Source organism: Calliopsis andreniformis, chromosome 3, assembly GCF_051401765.1.
Source record: "Calliopsis andreniformis isolate RMS-2024a chromosome 3, iyCalAndr_principal, whole genome shotgun sequence".
NCBI lineage: Eukaryota > Metazoa > Arthropoda > Insecta > Hymenoptera > Andrenidae > Calliopsis > Calliopsis andreniformis.
Window position 1 is genome coordinate 5,895,689 of NC_135064.1, and position 26,810 is coordinate 5,922,498.

Below are 26,810 nucleotides of genomic sequence, written 5' to 3' on the forward strand. Positions count from 1 at the left end.
TGACAGTATTTTAAGAATACATAAATCTGTGTTTATATAAATATTTTTATAATATTGTACAAAACCTTGCAATGCATTTTTAAAAGTATTGTACTTATGTGTAGCTTATTTATTACTTAATATTATATTTACTTTTGTACATGTAATATTTTTCTATATATATTTATTTAATGTATTTATTATAAGTTACTTAATTTTCTTTATACATACTTATATCCTGACATTTACTATTATATGTTCTGGAGTATTTAAAAAATTATACTGCACATTTTGATTTTTATTCTGGTCTTTTATTATTAATTTAATTCTATTGTGACCTGAAGAATACTGCACTTATGTTTTAATAATAATATCATGCTTTGATGACTGTCCTATATACATGTGTCCATGAGTTAAATTATTTTTCGACGTTTCCTTTTAATATTCATGTAGCTATGCTTATGGATGATCTATTCAATATACTTATAATTTATTTATTATTACTCTTTTAAATACGCAAGTGTCATAAACACATTATGATTGAATCAATATTTTAAAAATAGAAATTATGATTAGTAAATTTAATTTACATTTATGATGTAATATACATAATGTATAAATAAACTTAATAACTACTAAACGTAACTAGTAATAAAAAGCACACAGAAATATATGAAAGAAACGTTAAGCTGATAAGTTATTAAAATTGAGGTACTCCCTTTTTCCCCGTGAATCTTTCATATCCTTCATATGACGCATTTACAAGTCAAAATGGTTAACTCTACTTTTAAAATTTTTTTAAAAATTTTAGTGCCCAAGCATTTGATCGATACTTAACTTTTTATATTTAAAATAAATATATTTTTATATTTTAATATGTTAAATATAGTTAAAAAAAAATTAAATTAAATTTATAATATGTTATATTCATAAAGTTTTTATATTTAAAATAAATGTAAATACTTTCGTCTTGTATGTCTTAATTTGAGTTTTTTGAAAATGTAACAGGTCGCTTTTCCTTACAGCTACAGATATTTTTCTATAAAATTACTCAAATTTTTTATTATCTTCTGTATAGGCAAATTACAATCTGCTAAATACTGTATGAAATAAAAGCATACGTACGAAATCGTACACGTCATAATTCGGGATGATTCAACGCGAAAGTAGGTTCAAGGGCAACCCATCATACTAATCCGTTCCAACACGAATGGAATACTTAACGGGTAAAAAGAAGAATGTCCTCTTGAAAAGCACGATAGTCAATTACGTCACGAGCAAGGGCGTCGAGACCTGAATAAATTAATGTTCATAAACGAAAGTGTTGTTTAAGTGAATTCGCGATAAGGATCGTGAAAATTTGTGACGTGACTGTCGCTGAGTTATTTATACAGTCGTTATTTAGGCGATACGAACTTTAGTACTTTTTCTTCAATCTTGTTCTTTCCACTTTGTTTTGGAATAGAATTTTACCTTTAAAATCTTGTTTCTTTTTAATTGTAATCTAACTTAAAAATTTATTCGAATCAATTTCAATATTTCAAACTAATTTAAAATTCTTATTAATGTACATGAGCAGTATAATTTAAGTAATGAATTTTCATAAAATTAGGTAAGAGATACTGCATGTTTATTTTATAATACTATTGACATCAATTAAGCATTTCTCAGAATTGATACTTAGTCTATAAATCGGGAAGAAAGATTCAAATGCATTTATTCATCGTAAAAATGTAGTATATCGTTCGTATAAAATAAAAAAATATAGCAAAGGTTGTAAAAATCAATTAGATTTTTCTTTTACTTATGTATTTCTTTCTCCATTCATACTTTAAAGTTTCTGGACCCATAACAATACTCATACATCTATTGTATACGAGGCGTGCTGGTATTTCTTTGGTATGCGCATGTATTAACAATACAATTAAACTATGATAAATAGAATGACCAACAATAAATAGAATAAGCTAAAGATGAAATTAAATCCGAAGTAAAAATATTATCTTCTGGTTCCTCCTTTTTTAATCATGTAATGAGATTAATACCTGAAATACTTCTAATACTTTTGTACTAAAAACTAAAATTAATATATTACAAATAATATGGTAAAACTACTGAACTTAAAATGAAATATAGAATTAGTTAAACTAAAACGTAGGTCTTTGGTGTTCATTGCCACTGTTTCCACTATAAATGTATAGTTCTTTCTTTAATATCCCTCCCTATATTCTATTTACTTCCTCTTCCCAATTATTGCTCCACAAATTTAAATTAACAGCAGTGGACTAATTCATCCTCGATTAATTTTAAATTAAAGATTACAAGAACTTTTCGTAATTTCTAATAAATAAATTTTTAATTTACAAACAAATTCACTTTAATTTTTTAAATTATACATCCTCAACAGTACAACAACTTACGCATTACTCTAGATCATAAATAAATCTTAATTTATTTATTTATCAAATCTTTTGTTGTGAAATCCCTATCTCTTATAAAATCCAAATTATTTTTCACAAAGCAGCTCGTGACACCTTCAAGTCTTTCAACTCGAACTGTATGTTCGATCCTCGATCCTTTCACATTAACTTATGCACCCCTCCTCAGGATTCTCGTTCTCAAGGCCGCTCCACCTTTGCAGAGTTAACGCGTACCTCAAATCTTAAGCGTGAACCGCGGGTCCAAAGGACTCTAACAAGCCTCTTTTATTTTTAGATGAGCGAGTCCGTGAAAGTGGCCGTGAGATGTCGGCCGATGAACGCGCGGGAACTGCAACAGGGATGCAGGGTACGTCGGTAGGGAAGCAGAACAAAAAAAACACCCTGCACCGAGATGCATCTCTGGCTTGTGACTTGTTAGTTTCGTGCGTACACCTTGATCGGCACGTATGCACTCTGCTCTTCCTTTCTCGTATCGTTTATCTGCCTAAGTACGTGGAAAACTCGTCATCGTTAATATCGAGCGCGTTGTAGCCTAGCGACTACCGTAACAAAACATTCCAGCTTGCATTCGTCGCTAGTAATTTTCCTGGGACGATTTTCCTATATCATTCTACTATCCTCCTTTTAACACAGATCTGACTGACATTATATGCACTGCTAACGCCTAAAGGCCAACACTTTTTGGCACAAGTCGCAGATTCGATGAACGTACATAATTTGGTCATTGGTAACTGGCGATGAAATTGCGAATTTTCATCATCCGGTCAGATATGAGCTAAGTAAAGCTTTTGGAAGGAATCGTGTAGCTAACTGAATACGTAAGCTCTAAACCGATATTTTTGTCCGATACTGTCTCTAGATTGGAGTTATGTACACTGCAGATCAAAAGTTTAAAATCACTTGCTAATTCTTATAATTGTAGTGCATAGTGAAGTATTTTTCACTCAAGTTAATACTTTCAACAGTTATAATAATTCCTTTCTTAGTTAAATGAAAATTCAATAAATAAATACAATTGTTTGCTGTTATTTGAATTGAGTATTTGACAAAGTAAGTTTCATTTAAGAGAGTACATATTTCCATTCGGAGCTGACGTTTCTAAAGCGACTTTTTATATGAAATACTTTTTATTATCATAGATCTATAGTTCTGAAACTTTGCATAAGTAGTTGACGATATTTTGAGATAACGCAGTTTTTTTATACTATTTTGAAAATATTTGCTGTATATTTCCTGCGATATGGTATTTCAAACGGTTGCCACGATTTTAATTGTTACAGTCACTTGAAATAGGAAACTAAATCTATTTGAATCTAGAATCAAAACGTTTTTAATTTATAGATCAGTCGCTATTGTCTGAACTAAAACAAAGCAAAAAGAATTTCTCGACAAAATGTTGGTCGTATAAAGAATTTATACAATTTTTTACTTCTTCATGCGATAAACAAGACTATTGTAAATATTGAAATAATTTTAATTTACGCGATAAAGGGGCATACAATTAATATGTGCATACGATTTGAAGAAGCTTTATCAATTTGTTTTCGAGATATCATGGCAGCTACTCAATACTATACCTTGCAGAAAACATGCAACAATTTGAGTAATAGTAAAAATAATTGCATGAAAATTACGCTATGTTATTTTAAAAAATGACTAAACATGGAAGAAAAATTTTTATATTTGTAGTTTCTTTATTTTAAAAATCGACGCTTACAAGTAGAAATACCCTATTAATTTCAAACTTCTGGCCAGTAGGATCTTTAACTCAATCTTTAATTTATAGTTTGTTATGTTTGAACAGAAAGTCCATTTCAATAGTTTTATTTCTGAGGAACAGGATTCTGTCAATGTTACAAATGTTCTACATTGTATATCGCACATGTAAGAATGTGGATTTAGTCAATGAAATATTTAATGGAAACTTTCATGTGCTATAATGTGAAACCATGTTTCCACATGCAACAGAAATTTTCACGTGCACAGGGTATGTCCATGCAACATCAGTTTCGTTATGTCAAGTGTAACCCATTGCATAAGTTAGAACGTGGCTTTATCCGCAAATTAATTAAACTTTCTAAGTAAAGAATAAGTTAAAGGACACTAAATCTACCTTATACACTATATCTACCTCTTTGCTCAGACTTTCATTAACTAAAACAATGTTAAAACAGTAATTTAAGGATAATTAGAAAAATATCACAACGTAAAGCCACATTCTCACATACATAATTCCTCATAATGCAAACTATGTACACATGAAAACATGACTTAAGATATGTACTTCTTAACCTTAACATAAAAGTGATATGTCAGTTAAAGTAATAATTTGTACACCAGTTAGATTTAGGTATTGAAAAAGTTAAACATTGATATAAACGTTTTCAATACGAAAACAGGATATTTAATTGATTAGTGTCTACTCTTCAATTGAGTACTTTCCCAGGCTTCTAAAAAATGTTTACAATTTTCATCAACAATTACGAAAAAACTATGAGGACAGTTTTAGAGAACTTAATACATTTACTTCATAACAATCTAATTTCGTGTCAATTTTGATAAGGTTCTCGGATATAGTTCTAAAACAAAATAAAAGAAAAGCAGTCTTTTTTCGACTCCGCCAAATGTCATTGTATTAAAATACATCAACTTTTATTAACAATTTCTCGATAACTATACGGTAAATCGATTCCACACTTGGTACAAGGATTTCTTGTAAGCCAAATTAATGTTACTCAAAATCTGAGTGAAAATTTGAATTCCAACGTTTACCTTAGAATTACCTTACTAGAAGGCAAAAGTAAGGAACAAATACGCTCGTTACATTGAGTCACGAACCAATAATGAGACGTTAATAAAGTATGAAATCTTCATTTACACAATGTGTAACTCATTACTAAATTGCGGATTTTTATGCATTTATAGCAATTTCAACTATGTAAAAAGTTACAGGATACATATTATTTGCAAAAATACATATACTATATATATTTTAGAAAGTAAAGCAAAATTATCTTACAAATTGTAGCGCGTTTAAAAAAATGTTTGGAATAAAACTTACATTTAAGAGGGCAGGAATTTAAGATGGCTACTAATCTTCTCTAAATCGACATGCTTCCGAGATTTTAAGAGATTGTCGAGATTCCGCATGAAATCTTTTTAAATGGGACACCCTGTAGATCTATGAATGACAAAATCAATTTTTACTTAAACCTTGTTCAGATTAGTCAAGTTACTTGAATTCAAGTGGTTTGAATGCAAGTGATTCAAGGCAATATGACAAATGTGATATACTTCAAATATCCTTTCAAGCTTCGGGTGAAGTTGACATCTTTTCAACTTTTCCTTGCCTTGAAATACACATTCATTGATGTATGTCATGATGAATTATATTCTTTACCATACAGGACAAATTTTAAGCAAATCGATAAACATGTAAACGTCAAGGAAGTTATCAAAAGTGTATATCTTATTTGAAAAATACATAACCAAATAACTAGGATGCACCACATTTTTCGATGCCATTTTTATTATTTTTGCCTGACAGCTTGAATTCAAATAACTTGACTAATCTGAACAAGGCTTTAAATTCTATTTGAATCAGTAAATTGGAGAACAGTACAACTTTAAACTTCTCCATTTTCAAATAATTTCTAAATTATGTCTAGAGCTTTGAGCCAAAGTACAGGGTGATCAGTTTAACTGGAAATCTTCCGAGTGTTGGCAGCATTCATTGTAAATGCTGTTAGCATTGTAAAGTGCTGCCAACACTCATTAGAGGGTTTTCAGTTGAACTGATCACCCTGTATATTAAGTAACGCAGAAAAGAAATGGACTTAATACATTCTGGTTCTGAGTTCCAGACCTATAAAATACATAGAACCACAAGTTGGGATCAAATATTTCAAGATGTGATTTTTGAACTTCTATACTTCTTCAATTCACCAATTCCTGTCTTCAGCTGTGTTTGCCAAACTACACATTTGCATGGAAATCCGTCTACTTATTACATGTCAGATCATCGTCAAAAGATCATCTTCTCTATACATCGTGAGTGTTTTTCACGATACACATGTGAAAAAGAAATGTTAAGCTGAAGTCATTGAAGTTTCTTGTAGAATTTACAAAAGTATTCTAACAGGCCTCAATTTAATAGAATCGGTAAGAGCCAACTTTGTAGATTTAACAAAGCTGCTCCTACAGTAGTCAAGTTATCTTTATTAATTTTGCAAAGGTCTATAACAGACCCTACAAAAATCTACTTAGGAGACTTTTCCAAGATCTGTATAACCATTTCTTCCATGCACTGCACACGTGAAAATGTGGCTGAACATATTCTACGATTGTTGCAAGAGTCAGAAAACGCAGAGATAATCTAAACGTTCACAGAATAAATTCCACGAGGCACGAAATTGCTTCGCTTACGTACGTGATCAGTAGCACGATTGCAACCATACAAAACCTGTCCCATGCATGACGAACACATAAGTATGTATACACGTGCCACTGTGTCAACCACGTGTGTCGTCATGCACGAACGCAGAAAAGGTGGCACTATGACTGAGCTCCCTTATCGATTTGGCATATATTTCATGCCATCGATAAGCACGTGTACGTATGGAAATAGATGTGTGTAGCGGTGTTTCGACGGCTGCTATCTATGCACCTGTGCATGCACCATTACCGATTCGCCCTAGCTGGCGTGCTTAGCGTTCCTCGTGGCTCGTTGAATATATTATGGAATGGTAAATTTCATGACAACTCACCGGTCACGATGCCCGTGATACGTAGCCACGAGAAACGTTGATGGACATCCGATAGAAGCACGTTGCTGCACACTTTGAAGTTCATGACGTTAGGATTGTTGACACTAGTGTTGGCAGATAGTTAGGGCAATTGATAAGTGCCCTGGTTCTTAAATCGTGCGAAGCCTTTGTCTTTCGTGAAAATTAAGTCTCCCAGAAGCTGAGTTGATTAACTTCAGTTTTTGTACATTTTTCAATTTTATTCTTCGACCAAGCAGTTAGCGTATAATTCTTCAAAAATTAAACGATTTTCCTTTCTAAGTATTTTTACCACCTCAGGGTGAAAGAGCATATACTTCTTCTTGATTAACTCCATTTTATAGTTAAAAATGTACCAAATACTTTAATAAAATTATATTATTCAGCGTAAAATTTTCAGCGAAAATTATTACATTGTTACTATGTTTTACCAAATTTTATTAAATTTTTTATTAAAAAAGTGCATTACTGATATGATCGTAGTGGAAAATCCAACGCCAAAAATAAGGCATGTACTCTAAGACATTGTTTACGAAGTTAGCGATAAAGATAACAATAAAGCAATCCCTATATTGATTTTCTGTTCAAGGTTCTAGGTACAAATACATATAAAATAATAGTATAGTAAGTACTTGTTATCGTATTTTTTTGTAGTTTCTACACTTACAAATACTATATAAAAAAAAAGAAAAAAAAAAACTAAATCAGTTGCGGATAATTTTGTTTACAATACTTATTTTTATGTGCTTTACACTAGATCATATAAAATCAAAATTTTAAATAATTCACTACATCATATTACTGTTTGTTTGTATTTTTTAAGATACATTAACAATATATATATATATATTGTAGATTACATTATTATAATAGATAATGTTCTCTACACTTTACCAGCAAATGTTCTATAAAGAGTTGATCAATTTGGCCCTTGAGATATTTAATTCTAACAAAATTATGTGGCTCATGGCACATGATCTCAATCAAGTTGATAGTAGGTTTGGATTGGATTTTTATTAAATTTAGAATAAAATAGAATGATAATTCTTATTATTCAAATGTTTATGTCTTTAAAATTTTCTTACATGTATCTACTTAAAACTTCGAGAAACTACAATTATCACTATATATTTGTTGCATTTAAAAATAGAAAGCATCCACTGGATTTTCTACTATTTCCGCGAAATTGGATCGATGCAGATACAAACTACATACGTATTGGTAAATCGAATCGTCGCGCAGGTAATAAACACGTTCCGCTAACGCGTTCAATGTTGTTGCAATATTGTACAACTTTTTCAGAAATCCGATCGACTAGTAACTAGTTTCGTAACTAACCAGGTGTAAGAAATGGTCCGATTTTTATTATTTACGATTAATTTATGCGATACTTTAATTTACCGTGACATTTACTGTGCCATGGTATTATAACTATGTATCAATGAAATGTCGTCCACTGTATAATTTACATTTATACGTTATATATCGACAGTCTATGTTTAACGTTGACATCAACTTTGGACCATAAATTTCTTAGACTATGAACGTGGTTTCCAGTGTTTCTTTTCGATTGTTGAGATTTCAGAATGCCAGTTAGATAGCTTTAATGTACAAGGGTATATCAGTAAGTTTAGATAGAATTGATTTTAAGATGTATATTATATTTTAATATGTATAAACACTTTATACACTGATGTAATATCGATTATTTACACTTTTTAAATTGTACTACGTTATGGACAGACATGATACTACTGACAAATATGTTGCACAGAAAGTGAAAATGAAACACTCCTATTAAATATTTGTATTCAAGTTTTCTAATAAATATTTGAAAATGTAAAAATTAATTATCACTATTTCGACAGTCATTTTTATTCGTCTTTTAAAAACATGTTTTCAGTTAAGACACATTAATAGTGTAGTAGATATAATGAGAGAAATAAAAATGTATAGAAAAAAAAGGAATAAAAATATAAATAACCCAAGATCAGTTTTATGGTCAAGGTTAGAGAATCGAACATGTAAAGCAAATACTACGTATCAGTATATGTCAGATACTACATTAACTTCGTAAAAACGAAGCATGACATTAGCCTTACTTTTCTTTTCGTAACTGGTTCCTTTTACATTTAAAATGAGATCATTACGCCAGGTAATTAAAATTGCCATTTGAAATGAAGACTCGTTTAGAATTCGACACATTCTGTCATTTAAATTAGGGAAGAAGCATACAATTGGTACCTCTTCAATTTTTACGTATTTTTACAGAATTCGTAGTGTACAGACAATTGTTGCTGCTCAAAAAGACACTAGATATAAACAATCGACAATTTTATGAATATAATCAATAGAAGTTATATCAAATAAACAGCTAGAGATCACTGGATTTAAATCTCATTCTAGAGTATGTCCCACACTTTTTCGTATAAAGGTCAGTGTAACTAAAATGTCATATAACAAAAAGTCCATAAATACTTAATTCAGAAGTTATAACTTATAACAAAAACGTGAAACGCGGAGAATATTTTAATATTATTTCTCTCTCAGTTCAATCCAGGGCAAGGCAACAGACATAATCTTAATGTTATTTATTAATATTGAATGATCGAGAATTGCGACGAAATTCAGTCTACAATAAATTCAATAGTTCATCACTATTAGAATTGCATGTTTTTGTTATAACATCTTGATAAAACATTTATGGATTTCTTGCTATATGATATTTGAGTTCTATTTGTACTTGTAGAACATGCTGACGAAGTTTAGACAATAAACTTGAAGATGTTTTGTATATTTGAAATTTCTTCTATTATATATATAAATAGTTCTCATTGTTGAAGCTTTTAGGAGTGAGCTCAATTTTTTTGAAAGAATTTTTCCAACGTTTCACAGGCATTGAAGCTTCATCAGGAGGTTAAGTGACACACTGATACGTATCTAGCACCAGTATTAACTCACAAAAAAAATCATTTAAGTGTCATCTTCCGATTTTAATAAAACTTGGTACACGAGTAGAGTATGGAAAAAGAATTATCTATTAGCTGCTGGTATTTATGTTTAGGGGGTGAAAACTACCCCCAAAGCTCGAGTGGAAAATAAATTTTTGTGAATATCTTGAAAATTAATGCAGGCGGAAAAAATTGTAAATATACAAAATGAGTGTTTTTTAATAAGTAATACGATGACATAAACAGATTTTGAGATATTTATAAAACGTATTTCCCAACCCAACTAATATCAGACTAATACGTATCCGTGAGTTATTTAACTCACTGATGAACCTATACTTCGTTCACTGGGAGAACGCAGTTGTCGGTTGACGAGTTTTCGTACCCTTTGCGCAGTTCACGCCTACGCTCATTAGTTATTGGCTCTGTCACTCCCGAGCACATCCCTATCCATGAACCCCTTGTTGGGCCCTTGTAGGTCCTATCATTTCTAAAGAAAGTCACTTCTTCAAGTGTTAGCGCATAAACGGTGTGAAAGAAATTTTGAGCAAGCAAACGATATTCTTTTAGATTTTAGTTTTCTCCGAAAGTATTAATGCGGCTCTGTTAGCAAATAAAAATCTTCTTGAATATCGTCTCTGTCGACCGAAAATGTACTGGTACTAGTCAGAATTCTTACTTCGTTGCAATACCATAAACGACCCTAGATTTCCCGTGTCATAAACTACCTGGTCGCATCGAACATTTTGTAGGAAATCCAGGAAACAGTTCTACCGTTGCTGTTTCTTTATAATCAAATAAGCTGTGAATTCTTATACATTGATATCTCAATAAATATTGTTTCTTAATAGATAGAAACATTTGTTTCATTTGGACACTAGGTATACAGAGTAGAAAGAAGTAAGGCGTGTCCTTTTAGGCTCTTGAATCCTTCACCAATCTCAGTGGAAAAGTCAGTCGGGGCAATGGAAGCCATCTGCGTGAAACGACTGCGTTCTCTCAGTGAACGCAGTATAGCTGCAATGATTGTGAAATATTGTGAAATGTTGGAAAAATTCTTTCAAAACGACACAGTTTACTCCCGAAAACCTCAACAGGGAGGACTGTACATCACTGGACAGTGAAGGCCTCCATTTCTGATTCCTTCTATCACTAATAGTATTAATAGTGAGGAAAATGGTCTGCATAACGTTAGACAGCATGGAGTTTGGTATGCAGCAAGATTGTCTTCGTCACGGAAAAATATTCTGCAATGTGAACCAAGTTGCTACTTGAAACTTCCGTGTGTTGCTAGTGTTATAGTTATTTATATAATCTTTTAAAGTATTGATAATGTACAGGGTGTTCTGCAATATGTGGAAAGAACAGCAGGGGCGGTTTCAGTGTACTAAAATAACAGAAAAAGTTCATTATTGTGAAAATTATTGTCAAATTATTGTGAACAGTTAGAAAGACTGTTTTCAGCGTATCATGACTTCAATAATAGTGAAATACACTATCGTGCGTATTAAATTAAATGCATAAAGTAATTGGACACTTTTATGTCATTAGGACTTTTATTTAGGACTATTACACTTTTTCATCCATACTAACTGATATCAAATGTTATTCTCATATGTATTCGTAAACCTTATAAATAATCGTCTGAGATAAGGTCTGTAGCCAAAACTATACCAGCGAATTTTAAAAGAAATGTAATAATAATATTACAAGTGTAATAATATGAAAGTGTCCAAATACTTATATATGGTAGCATATATCCTTTTTCTTGTTTTTAACATATAGGTATACAATTTAATTATCTTACGATATATTTGTAACAGTGTTTCGTTTAGTTAGTGCACAGTCAGACCCATATTTATAAAAGGCTATGCACTATTTTGTATTGCCATTGATCATTCGCGAGTGTGACTTGATGTTGCTGATTCATAACTTTGCTTTTGTTGACGTTTATGTGTATATTTTTAAAAAATTGTAGAAGCTATATAATCATTATCATATATTATTAACACATAACAATATGTTTTGTAATAAAAAAGATATCATTTTGAGTTCCATTCCTGCTCAAATTTTAAGTACATGATACTTTCAAAGTGTTCATAATAATCTGACTACCGACTGTATGCCCCACATGACCTTGTTTTCGAGTAACGACTTGTTTTGTAATAAGGATGAAGTTACTGTTTATACGAAATTCTCCATAACGCAGTTTAATCATATTAAAGGTACCATACTTCTCTTCTTATTTCTTTTGTATTACGGGAAGAATTCAATGCAACACTGTTCAGAATCCGTTCTTTGGTACTTCAGAACTCGTTTATCTATTAATCAAAATTGAAACCTTATTTAAGTCCTTTATTTGTCACTGTTAAGAAATAACAACGAATGAAAGAAGGATTTAAAATATAAATATTTCTTTGTAGTCATTAAATAATTTGCAAAAAAAAGGGTTAAAAAGCCAAGTATTTTGAAGATTCGTATATTCTTCGAAACTTGAAATGTTTTCCTCTTGAGCAAACGACGATTCAGAGACTGTTTATGAATCAGAAGTTTAGCTCTTACAGCATTACTCTCTGCAAGTTTATACGTACCTACATATATGTATGCATAAAATACATGTCATTTCGCTGTTGTAATAACTCATTTTCCCGACTATCATTCATTCAGAATAACCTTGTTTCAAATATCTGATTTCACTGATCGTAATGTGTGTACTAACTGTTTCATTCATAATATAATAGTATTTACTTTCTTTGATCTACTGATCTCCAAATCGTACAGGGAAACAAAAAACCAATATCCAATGCCATTGTATCCATCCATATGGGAAATAAATTGTTGCAACATAAAAAAATTGTAACTCGAAAACAAGGTCATAGAGAGCGTATGTTTATATGAACTACTCATCTTATTTTTGTGCGCTAAAACAGCCCTTGCTGTACTTTTCATATATTACGAAACATCCTGTATACAGGGTATGAACAACGTATGTTATAAAAGTAAAACTGTAAGAGGGACAACAAAATGTATTAACATTTTTTGCTCTATTTCTGTTCTTCAATGTATCTCTAAAATTACAGAATTTTCTGAATGTTAGTTTACCATATACATATATATATAGGTATATTAGTTTCAAGAGATTATTATTGTAAAAAGGAAGCAGGTTGGGCATTATATTATGAACATTTTGTATTCCATTTAAATTCTCCTATCATCCTTTAAAATATTATCATGTATATTTTTTGCACCTTGTATACGTCATAAGTTATGACTCATAACTAATATACAAAAGTAGCATCTACGTCATAGTAATTAACTAAAGGTACACAAAAAATTTTATAATCCAAATGATGGATGTAAATATGTCATTCCAGCTCTGAATTGTTTTTAGTCATAACATACATACAATGACATAATCACTCGATGTGCTGGACTGTATGATATGAGTAGGGGAAATTGGGGAAATACTGATCGCATGAGGAAAGTTGTTTGAAAATATGCTTCTATTGTTCTGATTATTAAAATTTTTTTAACTAAATAGCTTTAAATGTGTAAAAAATGTAAAATAGATAAAGCTAACCATTTAAAGACAGTATTAAAAAGAACATAAAGTGAGTTATGATCGATATTTCACTACTTGTGTGTTAATGACGGTCAGTTTTTCTATTTTTATTCTATAAATTATAGGTATTTTGTTGAGTATTCTGGTAACATTACTATTACTAAAATTAGTGAGTATTTACGCCAAATATTCTACCATAACTATAGAATATCTGCACCTAATATTACATCAAAATTATTACACATTTACATGTAATATTTTCTGAATAAAACTAGAAATTTGCAAAATCAATCCCCTGTAAAAATCGAAAGATACAAAACAGGACAGTTTTTATGAACTTTTTGTCCTCCATACTAGAAGCCCTACATACTTCTTGTTTTTACATTAATCTGCACATTGGATTTCCAACCTGTCGAAGTTTACTAATAAATATTTGGAATTTCTTAAATATTCTTTCAGTAGAATATTGTAAAACATTCCAACTAGCAAAAAACGGAAAAAGAAAAAACTGATTTTTTAAACCCAATATAAGCAAATACCTCATTACTTTAAGAACTAACTTACCTAAATCTTCACAGAACGTAGTAACAATCGACAGCCTCTCAAAATGTTGCACCCTGGAGTGTCCAGCTGGAGGAGCTGGGAATGGCAAAGTGTACCAATTCGACGCAACCTTTGGGCCAGAAGCCACTACCGAATTGGTGTACGAGAACGTAGGGTCTGTCATTGTAGAGGCAGTCCTGGATGGTTACAACGGCACAGTGTTTGCCTATGGACAAACAGGCTGTGGGAAGTCTCACACGATGAGAGGATTCATCGAACGCACTCTGGACCATCTTTTCGAGGCCACTTCGACATCCAGTTCGGAGATGAGATACCTAGCATTGCTCAGCTACCTGGAGATCTACAACGAGCGACTGAGGGATCTGTTGCAAGATGGCATGAGCGATTTACTGACCTTGAAGGAAGATCCAAATCGCGGTACTTACGTGGCTGGTGGCTTGAGGGAAGTCACGGTTAAGGATGCTGCAGAGTGTGCGCGTTTGGTTGAACAGGGCGACAGGAGAAGGGCTCTTGCAGCTACCAAGATGAATGCAGCGAGCTCCAGAAGTCATGCTGTATTGACGATATCTCTGGAAACGCTTGCAATTAATGACGATAGCAAGACTGAGAATACGGTTAAGAGAGGAAGACTTCACCTGGTGGACTTGGCTGGATCTGAGAGGCAGGCGAGGACCGGAGCTACTGGGGATCGCTTAAAGGAGGCGGCTAATATTAATTTGAGTCTTTCTGCATTGGGGAATGTGATCAGCGCGTTGGCTGCTGGACAGGGACGACATGTCCCATACAGGTATTTACAAATTGAGAGCCATATACCGAAAATAGTTCTTGTTAAATTTTGCAATTATTGTGATAGGAACAGATTTTAGTGTTTAGAAGTGAGACTCAACATACAGTAAAATCTATGCAGATTTTAAAGGAGGTGATGAAATTTAAAGGGATGATTCTACATGTTAAAATGAGAAAAAATAAAGATAGACGAAATTGCGTTCAAGCTTCGTGTCCAAGTTATTAATTGTTGAAGAAACAACGGAAATATGCATGTAATATACCTGGCTTGAAAATTCTACTGACTTCGCTGTGTCTGACTTAGGACTTATTCTAGATTCTACTGCCTTCGCTGTGTTTGATTTGACTAATGCACGCCAGCAGTAGAATAACTCGAAACTCAGACACATTTCTCGCGAATTTTGGATCACTTATATATTTTAGCATCTAGAATAGAGTTTTAATAGAGTTTGCATGTTTCGAGTACTTCTGATAGACGAAATACTTTAATAACATTTGGCTATCACTCGTCGAAACCAACTCATAGGAATGTAGAAACTAAATTTAGGTCAATGGCTATTATAGCTTCAGTTTTCTTTAAACGTTTATGATTGACAAACGAAATCCTAGTTTAGTACGCAATTTCGTCATTCATAATTTGCGTCCTATTCCGTTATGTCACCTCTTGAAACTGTTGACACCTGTCGACAAACACCTTGTACATACCAAGAACGTAATAAAGAATATTGCAGAACAGTCTCTTAAAATTTGATTCAACATTTTTCTGGTTCTAATGAAATAGAGCAGATCATGTAAGACTTCTTTGCTAGCGTATGACCTATTGTTTTTAGTACGTTATTATGAGTCTAATAAGTGTGCGTCCGTGTCGAGGAATTTATAAAGGCAACGAATTTGTAGTCATGTACACTTAAAGTACACACTTAAAGTACACTTTTGCTATTCTGACAAAAAATATAAATTGATAAATAAGTTTTTGTTATAAGTCTCTTATCTATTTAAAAAGTTTAATGGTAGAAAGAAGTTTTAAACATCTGTTACCGATGTTGAATTGGATATTAGAATTAGGTACATTTACTAACAATAAAATTATTTTCTTTGCTCAGAACAAATGCCTATCATTTTAGGTATTTCACTTAATACCTACAATGACTGTTTATAAATAAATATATGTTTTCTTAATGCATTTACAATAAATTGAATTCAATCTTCAATTCCTTTTTAAACAACGTTATTGTCCTTAGAAATAATGAAAAATAATTCAATATCATTGAAATTATTTCACTTTTTAAATAGTTATAACAATTTGTATAAGTGCAAGTGTATGAAAATCATGGAAAAGTTACAAGTCAGTTAACATATTAAGGAACATTACACACACATACAGGATCTGATTACTAATTATAAGACTTATAAAAATGTTTTAAAAATGTACTTACAGAGATAGCAAACTGACCAGGCTACTACGAGACAGTTTAGGAGGCAATGCAAGAACATTAATGATAGCATGCATAAGTCCTAGCGATGCTGATGCTGAGGAAACCCTCAGCACTCTGCGGTACGCAGCCAGGGCACGATGCATTAAAAATAAACCTGTAATCAATGAGGACCCAAAAGACGCTTTGCTGAGGCAATACCAATTGGAATTGCAGCGTCTACGGAAGTTGTTAGAATCGACTGATCAGTCGATACTGAAAGAAGTATCAATCGAGAACGAGGATGAAGAGAATCGTGTTAGGGGGAAGGAAAACCCGGAGGAGGTTGAACGTCTGAAAAAGGAATGCGAAAATTCAAATTTATCGGCGCAGAAGCTTCGAGAGGAACTAGAAGCTCTAAAATCTCGCTATGAGTCTGGCGCGATCAACACCATGTCTCTTAAAATCGTTCCTCAACAACCGCTGGACGAACAAGATCAGGAACGTGAAGAGAGACGAAGAAAGAAGCGAGAAGCTGCTATGCAAGAGGTGCTAAAGAGGCTAGAAAAGTTGACGATTGGAGGAGAAGAACAAGGAAATGCAGAGCTGAGAAGACGTAGAGAAAAAAGACGGAAGAAACTTGAGACTCTTGCTTCAGCGTTGGAGTCAAGTGCACAAGAGGGCAATGGTTGTGTCTTCCAGGTCTACGGCCAACTTAGGTTCGTCACAAAGCATATGTTAGTTCAGGCTTGGATGAATTTGATTAAAAATAAAAGTAAATAACACATTGAAATAATGAATCATTTCAATTACTTTATTGATATTATACGAGTAAGCCATTTTCAAACAGCTTTTTATTTAAGTTAATTCATTTAGATAAACTAACAAGTAATCCTATCATAAAGGATTGTAGTGAGATTGCCTGATATTTTATTTCAATTAATTAATTTCTATTAATTCACAATGAGTTTGAGAATTTATTAAACTCATAATTAAAGTCCGGAAATTTTCATAATGTAACTGTGTTCGATTTCAAAATTGGTTTTGTCACAAATATATTCATATCTTTACCATTGGATAATATAGATTTGAATTCTGGATGGAGTTCGTATTGATGATATAACTGAAAATATTAACATAATAAAGTACACATTTTTTGAGGAATTAATTCGGAAAACATTTACACAGATACAAAATATCAAATCAAATGGAAGATTAATTCATTTAATAACTAAATGAAATAATTCGAAGAAAAATCAGTTTTATAAACCAATGTATAATTATTTCAAAATATCTAATGAAATAATATAATACACTATTTAGACAATTATTTTTCAAATATTTGTGACCAAGCCTGCATTAACCAAACAAATGACATGTACAGAGTGTCGCCAAACACAAAGACACTAGCTTCTAATCTGATAGTAAACAATTCTAAAAAACAAAAAGGTTTCAGTACGTCATAAGTACATTCTTAAAATTATCCAAAAAATTGTATAAGCTCTGTTCGTTAAAACTTCTTTCAACAAAAATATAGCACAAAAAGTTTTTCACTAGTAATCTCATAAAGAAAATGCTAACACCCTTTTACTCCGAATTGCATTCTTTTTTAAATGAGGTCCTAAGCTAGTCCTCATATCTCATAAGCTAAGTCCTCATATCCAGGACACCCTACATATGAATTCTCCCCACAATAGTCCAATTTCTAATTACAGATCTACAGAAGATGCTTTAAAACGGATGGCGAAGCGAGTGAAACAGCTGGAAGCGGAAGCGGCAGACCTCCAAGCATCCTGGGACGCAGAGCGTCGAGATCTTTTGCGGAGAGAGTTGCTGACATCTCAAATATGCGATGCGATGGTGCCTCAACTTCGACCAGGTTGTCCTCTTCGCGATGTGGCTGCTATTAGGGCAGCCGCAACCTGGTGCGACGAACTGGGTCGTTGGCGACTTCCCGATGTGTCGTCACATATTCCTCTTCCGCCGCCATCTTTAGTGCCTAAAGATAATGTACAGTACTCCGTATTAGCTTCCAAACCTGACTTGAATAATAATAGTAATAACAAAGAAATTGAAAATGAAATCGAACGTAACGCTGACAACGAAGAAAGCAACGAACAGGATGAGATTAAGAAACCAGATATAGTTGATACGTACTTCCGCCGAAGTAGGATTGACAAACTCCTGGCGCATGTGAGAGAGGCAAAAACTTTTGGTAAGTATACGCTTTCAACATCCTCAAATTGCTTGTCTGCCATCTTGACCCATTAAGACCCAGAGTTGAGTAAACGCAACATTTCATATACTACGTTTTTTTAGTGAATTTATATCATTGAATTTTGTTTCTGCATGTTGCTGTTATGAAAGGGGATCCCAAAGATTTCTCCAATTTGATCTAGACTCTAGACTCTAGATTTTAGGTTGTAAAATAAAAATGAAAATCTTGAAAATTGTAAAAATTAATGTATTTATAACAGTAGAACACATCAGCTTTCTTTAGTCATAGATTGTTTTTATCTTTTTCATTTAGTGGGTGTCTATAAATATAGTGTCTATCATTATAAAATACGTTTTTGTCTCGACAAAATAATGTTTAAGGTGTATAATGTGTAGGATGTAATTTTTCAATAATGTTACGTTTATACAACTTTGAGTCTCAAAGTATTAAATTTGGTTTTAGAAAATGATTACAAGTTTGATTTTAGAGTATTTTCTTATCAAAGTAACTATATATCTCCAAAGTGCAAAATTTAATAATTTTCTTGTTTTTATTCATTTATACTTACTTCTTTTATATAAAGTATCCAAAATGAAATTCTTTTTAGTTCTAATACGGAAAATAATGTTGTGCTTGACCTCTATTTTTCACAACATTTAGACCCCTTCCGTAATATTCTTCATGATGGCTTTCAATGTTTCTTATTTCTAATGAATTTGTTCAAATACATCACTGGTCAAAAGTATTGAATTATTCTCTGAATTAAGGAAAATGAAACTTACTTCGTTAAGCACTTAGTTTAAATAACAGTAAAGAATTGCATTACATTGTTATTAAGAAGGTTTCAATAATTATGAAAGATATATTGACTTTAAGTAAAAAGTTCCTTACCATGCAACATAATTTTAATAAAAATTAACAAATAATTTCAAAATCGCTTACGCTTCTGCATTGTTAATAACTTATTGACAAGCATCTGGTTCTTCAAGTATTCTCAATAAAAAAATTGAGTGATATTAAAATTGGGCGAGCGAACGAAAAGACTAATTGAAGTTTGAAGCTTACGAAATTATGCGCTTCCTGAAAATTCGTTTTCGAAGTTGCGTTAAAATTGAGATCCTAATTTAGGAGCTTATTTTGTTTAGACATTTACACTACTTTCTAATTCTCGATTTGCATCCTCAAAGGAGTAAGATCCGATTATTTTTTCTGATGTAACCCACCCAAATTCTTTTCTGTGAGCATCTTTAAAGAACATGGCATATGCTAATAAGTCCCAAACAATAGAGCTTAAGGATGAGAAGGAGGTTGAAAAAAAAGGTAAAAAGGTACAAACTCTGAAACCAAACACATTGAAAATCTTCATAAAAAATGTCAAAGAGACCGTCGTATTCAAAACAGAAAATAAATGTCATTTACAAAAACTAAAAACAAATCCATCTTTTACACTTTACATTATCTACAAACAAAATAAATATACATGATAAAAAAATATTTATTATACAGTTTATGAAGAACAAAATTATTTATGCGCCACATTATAAATAAACGTGAAATACACTTATTCTAATCATATTACAGAACCTAGCAATCGGATCAGCAGATCTGGTGGTTCCGAGGATTCGGTACCAATCGGTGGAAACTACCTCCAGCTGAACGCTCTGAACCTGCAAAGTAGCGCGCCAGTGATTGGTGAAGTAGACAATTACAAACCTAATCAACGTCTGCCAACGGGTCGATTGACTCGACCAGGCTGGATGTCGGAGGAGAATAATAAAGGTTCCCTTTTAAGTGCAATGAAAAGAAACCATCCAAGGATTCTAGAGGCGTTGCCTTCATACCCACAGGGTACAAATGGAACCGCCAAATTTGGAATGAAGCCTCTGTCAGAGACAATGTCTGATAAAGTATCAACGAGACTGCTCCACAACGAAGCAACTGACAGTTGTCCTACATTACTTGGACCTGCTCGTTCCCCTACGTACTGAAGTTGAAGGCACAAGTAATGACGAAAATAAGAAATATTGAAGTAGGAAGACATCAGTAATGTGGACGTTTATGAGGTACATTTAATACTTTGAATATTATACGATATCAACAAAGCTTGAACAAAAATATAAATCGGTTAAGAACACTACACCACTATCAAGAGTAGTCGTCGCCTATATATCTGTACGAAAGGCATCGAATTAACATCATTATATCCAATATATTATACAAGGTATTCGATTACAAGTGAAGTAATACTTTAAGAGGAAGATTATAAATATCACAATAAAGCAAAAATCAAGAATAATGAGTTTACGATTGCAGCTTTGTTCATTAGTTATAACTATAAGTATCTATAAATTGGTAAAATTCGCCTGGATTCGGCAACTTGAATGGAGCTATTGCCAACACGAAGCTCATGGTAGGAGTCAGATTATAGAGAGCAGAGATTATTATCGCAGTCACTGTTCAACTGTCTAGGTCATGTGTTGTAGTATTCTATCGCAACTGTGTAAGACAGTTTGTCTTCTTACATCACGACCCATATAGCACAGAGACGCCTTAAAGACACCTAGTAAAGACCTAAAAATGTCCAGAAAGCGTCTTTGTACGTCTATGTAAGTCTTTGTAAGTACGTCTATAAGACGTTCAGACGAAAAATAGACATTTTTAAGACGTCTAAAAGCGTAAGTCTTTAAGACGTCTTACGGATGTAAATTTCGGAAACCTTTAAGACAAATTAAGACGTTCAGGCATAAAATAGACGTCTTTGAGACGTCGTGTATTATCTGGGTGGCTGTGACTATTACAATGACAGTTTCCTTGAAATGCTTATAATTAACGAAAACTCGATCGTAGTTATGTAAGTCACGATTTTTGTCTTATTTTAACATTTAGAATCATTTCTGAAATTTCCTTCCACCTGTAGTCGAATACCTTGTAAGATAGTTTAATACAAATGCGTCTTTATTTATAACAGCACAGTACCAATGATATTTATTTCTATATTAAATTATATGTACATGGGGTAATTCAGAAATATAGGTCAATGATTATCCTACACATTAAGAGATTACATCTACCTAGATAAATTAAAAAATCGATTTTTTGTTTTTTACACGTTTGGAAAGCTTCAGGTTTCAAAAATGTATCCTGAAAATTTCATATCGATGTCTCGAAAATTGATAAAGTTATACAACTTTGAACGACACAGTCTTGCGTGGTCGAGTACTGCTACTTACATACAAGAAACTACATACATATCTAAAACTTTAAACACGTTTTTCTTGAAATACGATTTTCAAATGCGATAGACATCATATCTCGAGAACCACTCGACTGATTCACTTCAAAATGGGAGATATTCTGAGGAAACCTATGTTGTCCATGACGATCTAACTTTTCTAAATTTTATTCCCAATTTTTCAATAATAAAAAGAGGACGAATTTTCCATTAAAATTCCAAATTATAACTTTACATGGCTACCATTTTGTAATAAAATGTAAAATTAAAATTTAGAGATTGTCAAGACTTCTAAATTTCACCTATTCTTAATATCGATTTGGTCTTGCTTTCAGATGTATTGTTTAGACTCGGGAATGTCTACCAGCAAATGCTTAAAAACATTTCAATGATTAACAACATTTCTTTATGAAGATTTAGAATAATACAGTTGAAAGATATATCTTTTAGAGAACAAAAATTGCAATATTTCCATTCACAGTTAAAAAAAAATAAATCCCCAAACTTACATAGCTTTCGGGCTTCTATACATCTATGTAGATAGATGTAACCCCTTAAAGTAAGCAAACATCTTATACGTATACGTCATACGTGTCTGGCTTTCTAATTATGAATGATTAAAGAAAGGTGATTCATGCATGATGGTGCTCCTCTTATTTTCTTCTTATAGTGATAACATTCTTAAACAACACCTTCGCGAATCGGTGGGTAGGGTGAGCTGAACCTATCACAGGGCTACCACCATTTTCTGACTTGGGAGTTTGAGATCACGTAAAATCTATTGTGTATTCAACATAAGTGAACAATGCGCACTATCTGTGAGAAGATACAAAATAAATTTGAAAAGAGTCGAAGAATATGAACAATTGGACTTCCAGTGACTGACTTAACACTAGGTTCAATATTAAAACGCCCTTTTTAATGACTCATTTTTTTCTTTCTATAGATTATTATTGAATCATGATTTGAATTTCTAAAACGATTTTACAATGCTGTTATTGTTACACAGCGAATAATTAAGAACCTAGATATCAAATTCGTGGGTAATTATGCCTCAGTTAATCCTTTTGTATGAATGATTTTGTTCTTTAGTACCTTTTTTTTGTTTTTTTGTTAAGTAGGCTTTCAACGTTATTCTATACCCAATAGCCGAAAAAAATAACTAAAATATATGTATGTATATATGATATGTCCTACTAGTCACGAAAGAGTTAATCAAGGTCCTATTATATCTAATATTTCCGAGGAAGTAAGGAACTTAATATTGAGGCGTGCACCCAAATAGCACAGAGACATCTTAAAAACGTCTTAAAAACATCCAGTAAAGTCCTAAAAATGTCCAAAAGACGTCTCTGGAACGTCCGATGTTACAAATTAGTATGTCTTTAGGACATCTTAAGAAACATTTATAAGACGTTTTAGGGACGTCCAAATTATGTATATAAGACGTTCAAACAAAAATTAGACGTTTTTAAGACGTCCAAAAGCGTAAGTCTTTAGAACGTTCATGTAGTGTCTTTAAGACATTTTATAGACGTAAACTTCGCAAGTCTTTAAGATATACACTCACTTAAGACGTCTAAATTATTTCGTAAGACGTTCAGGCATAAAATGAACATAAAATAGACGTCTTCAAGACATCGTGTGCTATCTGGGCAGGAGTGTGTTGAAACACGAAACGAACATTTGAAACAATTTCTTTAGTCATCCAAACACTAACTCAAACACTAGAATACATAAGATGTATTCTTATATGACCCGTCCTTACTTATTTTAATGTATAGATTCACTTCCTAAAATATTAAAATACATTTATGAATCCCCCTGTATAATGAAGCAAATATTTCGATGCTGGCTGAATATCGTTCATGTGTCATACGACAATCTGAACGGTGTGTGTAATTATTAAACTGCAGGTGTTTATGCAAATTCCTATTTTCATAAACACAATTAGAGAAGTGGAACCTAATTAAGAATTTGCTTCACTCTTGAAATATTATAATGTATATGTGTAATGTGTAACTATCGATATATTGTACATTCTTGCATATTATACGGTATTGCACATTTCGCATATTGAAATTTCCCACAAATTGCATACAAATCCGCAGTCTAGGAATTGTAGATACTTAAGCTGGGTCTACGTTTAATGAACGAGCGCGGGCAAATACGAAGAAATATAAATAGAGCGAGGACAAAGCAGCACAAATGACCGATTGCAAGTGAATGCAATCTGTCGCTAATCAGTAACGCTAGGATTGCAATAAATGCAATTTTGTGTTAGGATATCCCACGGTTTTCCGTACAATCTTCGCTAGTATATTCTGTATGTGCAAATAAGACTAAAACGACGCAGAATACAACGTTCATGAAAAGTTGTTTAATATGTTAGGTATAGCAAAATATTGGAATTGATGTAAATACGTACGTCTGAAAACAGAAATAAATTAGGATACTTTTTCTATCAAATAGATAAGAAAATAGACAATATTGTATACAATTTTGACAATTGTATTCCAGTCTATACCCAGCATGACATCAATTGAATTTACTGTATATGGACTTTCGTCGATTGAATAACAATTTTTTCTATTTTCCATACATCTACGCGATGCTGATTATAAATAAGAATTATAAATCTTTCCTTTTAATGTTCCTTATAAGCAAAACTCTAAAGATTTAATTTGCCAATTAAGGATTCTTAGGAATTCAGGAACTTAAAAGAATCAAGAATTATGTAATCATCAAAATTATGGTTCTTTTGCAGTCAGGCACACCTACGGCACACGTTGCGGTTAACACACCTACGTCATGGAGATTTCCTATCCTACGGCAAAATGACGAAATGTCTACGTCATGCATTTTTTTAAAATGAAAACCAACCTTTTTTGTCTGAAACGTTGTAAAATATTAAAAGCAGCAGAAACAATCAAGTTAAATAAGATAAAGCAGCATTTACATTGATCGCCAATAAATATGTATGTCAAGTCTAATCATTTATTCAAATAGCTAAAAGGTGTGATTTTTTATTTCAAAATCATATTCATACATTATTATTTTAAGGCGGAGGTAAATCAGATACCTACTTCGTAAATCATTTTCTGTTGCAATCTTTTTTCTTTCATTTCCTCTGAATTTTCACAAAACCTACAAAATTTTCAACATGTACCAAAAACACTTAAGATAATTGAATTCTGTACAATCATTTCATTAGATAGGTACTTTTTATCAATACAGATACGACCATCTTTTGTGACTCTCTCTGTACAATCTCAGAATTTCACCTGTCAGACCAGTCACATCCATTAACAGTATTTACGACACTAATGATCCGTGTGATCTTTCTAATGAAGTATTCTTATGAAACTAGCTTTGTATAGCGTGATATTTCAATTAATTCTTTTTAACGATCAACGTTCTGGCTGATGCGGGACTATTGCAAGATGCTAATCCCATTTATGATTCTTTCAGGAAGCAGCGTCCGGGATGCGTGTACCTTCCATCGTAAGAGTAGAAGAGGACAGTGAACACGTTCGTATCGTTAATCTTTAATTTTGTCGATGGTGTCTACATGATAACATCGTCTTTCGTCATAAGAAGATTGTAATCTCGTAAGGAGCGCCTTCTTCCTTTTTGGAACTAACATCTACTGGTTCTTGAAACTTGTCAAGTTTTGTTCTTGCAATGTGTAACACAAGTTAAAAACATATTTCGGATAAGCATTAGAATTTATTTTATGAAGACGGTTTGCAATGCTTGCATCAAAAAGATACCTTAGGATACATTTTCATATACATTACCGCGCATAATCTTTTGGATACTTTCATATTATGGGAAATGCATAAAGAACACTTCAATCAAAATTTTCTAGTATAGTTTTGATTACAGACGTTATTTTAGATGATTATTGCACAAGGTTTACAAATACTAATGAGAATAACATTTTATATTAGTTAATATAAGTAAAAAAGTGTATTTCATATATTTCCAATAATGTGAAAGTATTCAAATACTTACACACAGTAGTGTGCATACACCCCTATCCAAAGGTAGTAAGGCACTTACTTGATCATATTATATGAATTGAAAAGTTGAAGAACACTACGAGTCCAAAAACCACATTTTGAGATATTTAATCCCAATGTGTAGTTTTGTGCATTTTATATGTATATTTGAACCCTAGAGCCAGACCGTATTAAGTCCACCTGTTTCCTGTGTGATTTAAAACAGTCTGACTCTGAGGTCCAAATATGTCATAGATATTTTTGAAATTATTACAAAATGACTAATTTTAGACTTATATTGTTCTTTAACTCACATGTATTTGGAAAAGTTGTAACAAGTAATTCATTAAATATTTGATTAAGGACATAAAATAATATTTATATTGTTATTTCATCTGTACATACATCCGCCATGTGCTTCTATCAATGCTTTCACAATTCTGTGCGTATTAGCAATTCATTTCTACATATATTGATATTGTATTTTTTCATTGACTTTTTAAAATTTCTTTCAATTCGTAAAAACGAATTATACTCGTATGTTTCAAAACGAAACACATCGAAAGTATATCCTATAAGTATTTTATAATTTCGACGACGTAAATAATTAAATGACTCACATCTATACAATTAGAGTGCATTAAATGTACATTTGCAGTAGAATTTATGAAAAAACGAAAATAATGACCATTTATATTGCAAAATGGAAGTTCATTGAATACAGTCAGTGCCTTAATACTTTTGAACAGGGGTGTATATGTATGTGCAAAAGATAGCAAGTATCACACTTAATCCTCAGCTGATGTGATGTCAAAATTCTTAGAAAATTACTGAAATACTATTACGAAAAATAATTTAATCTGTAGAAAGTAATACA

The 26,810-nt window shown here is 32.1% G+C and overlaps 1 protein-coding gene across 1 annotated transcript; it reads left to right on the forward strand.

Annotated features, from left to right (window-relative positions):
* Nucleotides 1-2,694: 2,694 nt before the first annotated feature.
* LOC143177070 (osmotic avoidance abnormal protein 3) lies at nucleotides 2,695-25,718 on the forward strand. The gene is made up of 6 exons (XM_076374843.1): nucleotides 2,695-2,766; nucleotides 14,296-15,068; nucleotides 16,506-17,198; nucleotides 18,195-18,694; nucleotides 20,279-20,760; nucleotides 25,401-25,718. The coding sequence occupies exons 1-5, from the start codon at nucleotides 2,695-2,697 to the stop codon at nucleotides 20,683-20,685; spliced, it is 2,445 nt and encodes an 814-aa protein (XP_076230958.1). The 3' UTR covers nucleotides 20,686-20,760; nucleotides 25,401-25,718.
* The last annotated feature ends 1,092 nt before the right edge of the window (nucleotides 25,719-26,810 follow it).

Coding starts and splice junctions, on each gene's coding strand:
- LOC143177070 (XM_076374843.1), top strand. CDS start 2,695: ATGAGCGAGTCCGTGAAAGTGGCCGTGAGATGTCGGCCGATGAACGCG. Junction 2,767..14,295: donor AACTGCAACAGGGATGCAGG/GTACGTCGGTAG, acceptor AAATCTTCACAG/AACGTAGTAACAATCGACAG. Junction 17,199..18,194: donor CAGGTCTACGGCCAACTTAG/GTTCGTCACAAA, acceptor TTCTAATTACAG/ATCTACAGAAGATGCTTTAA.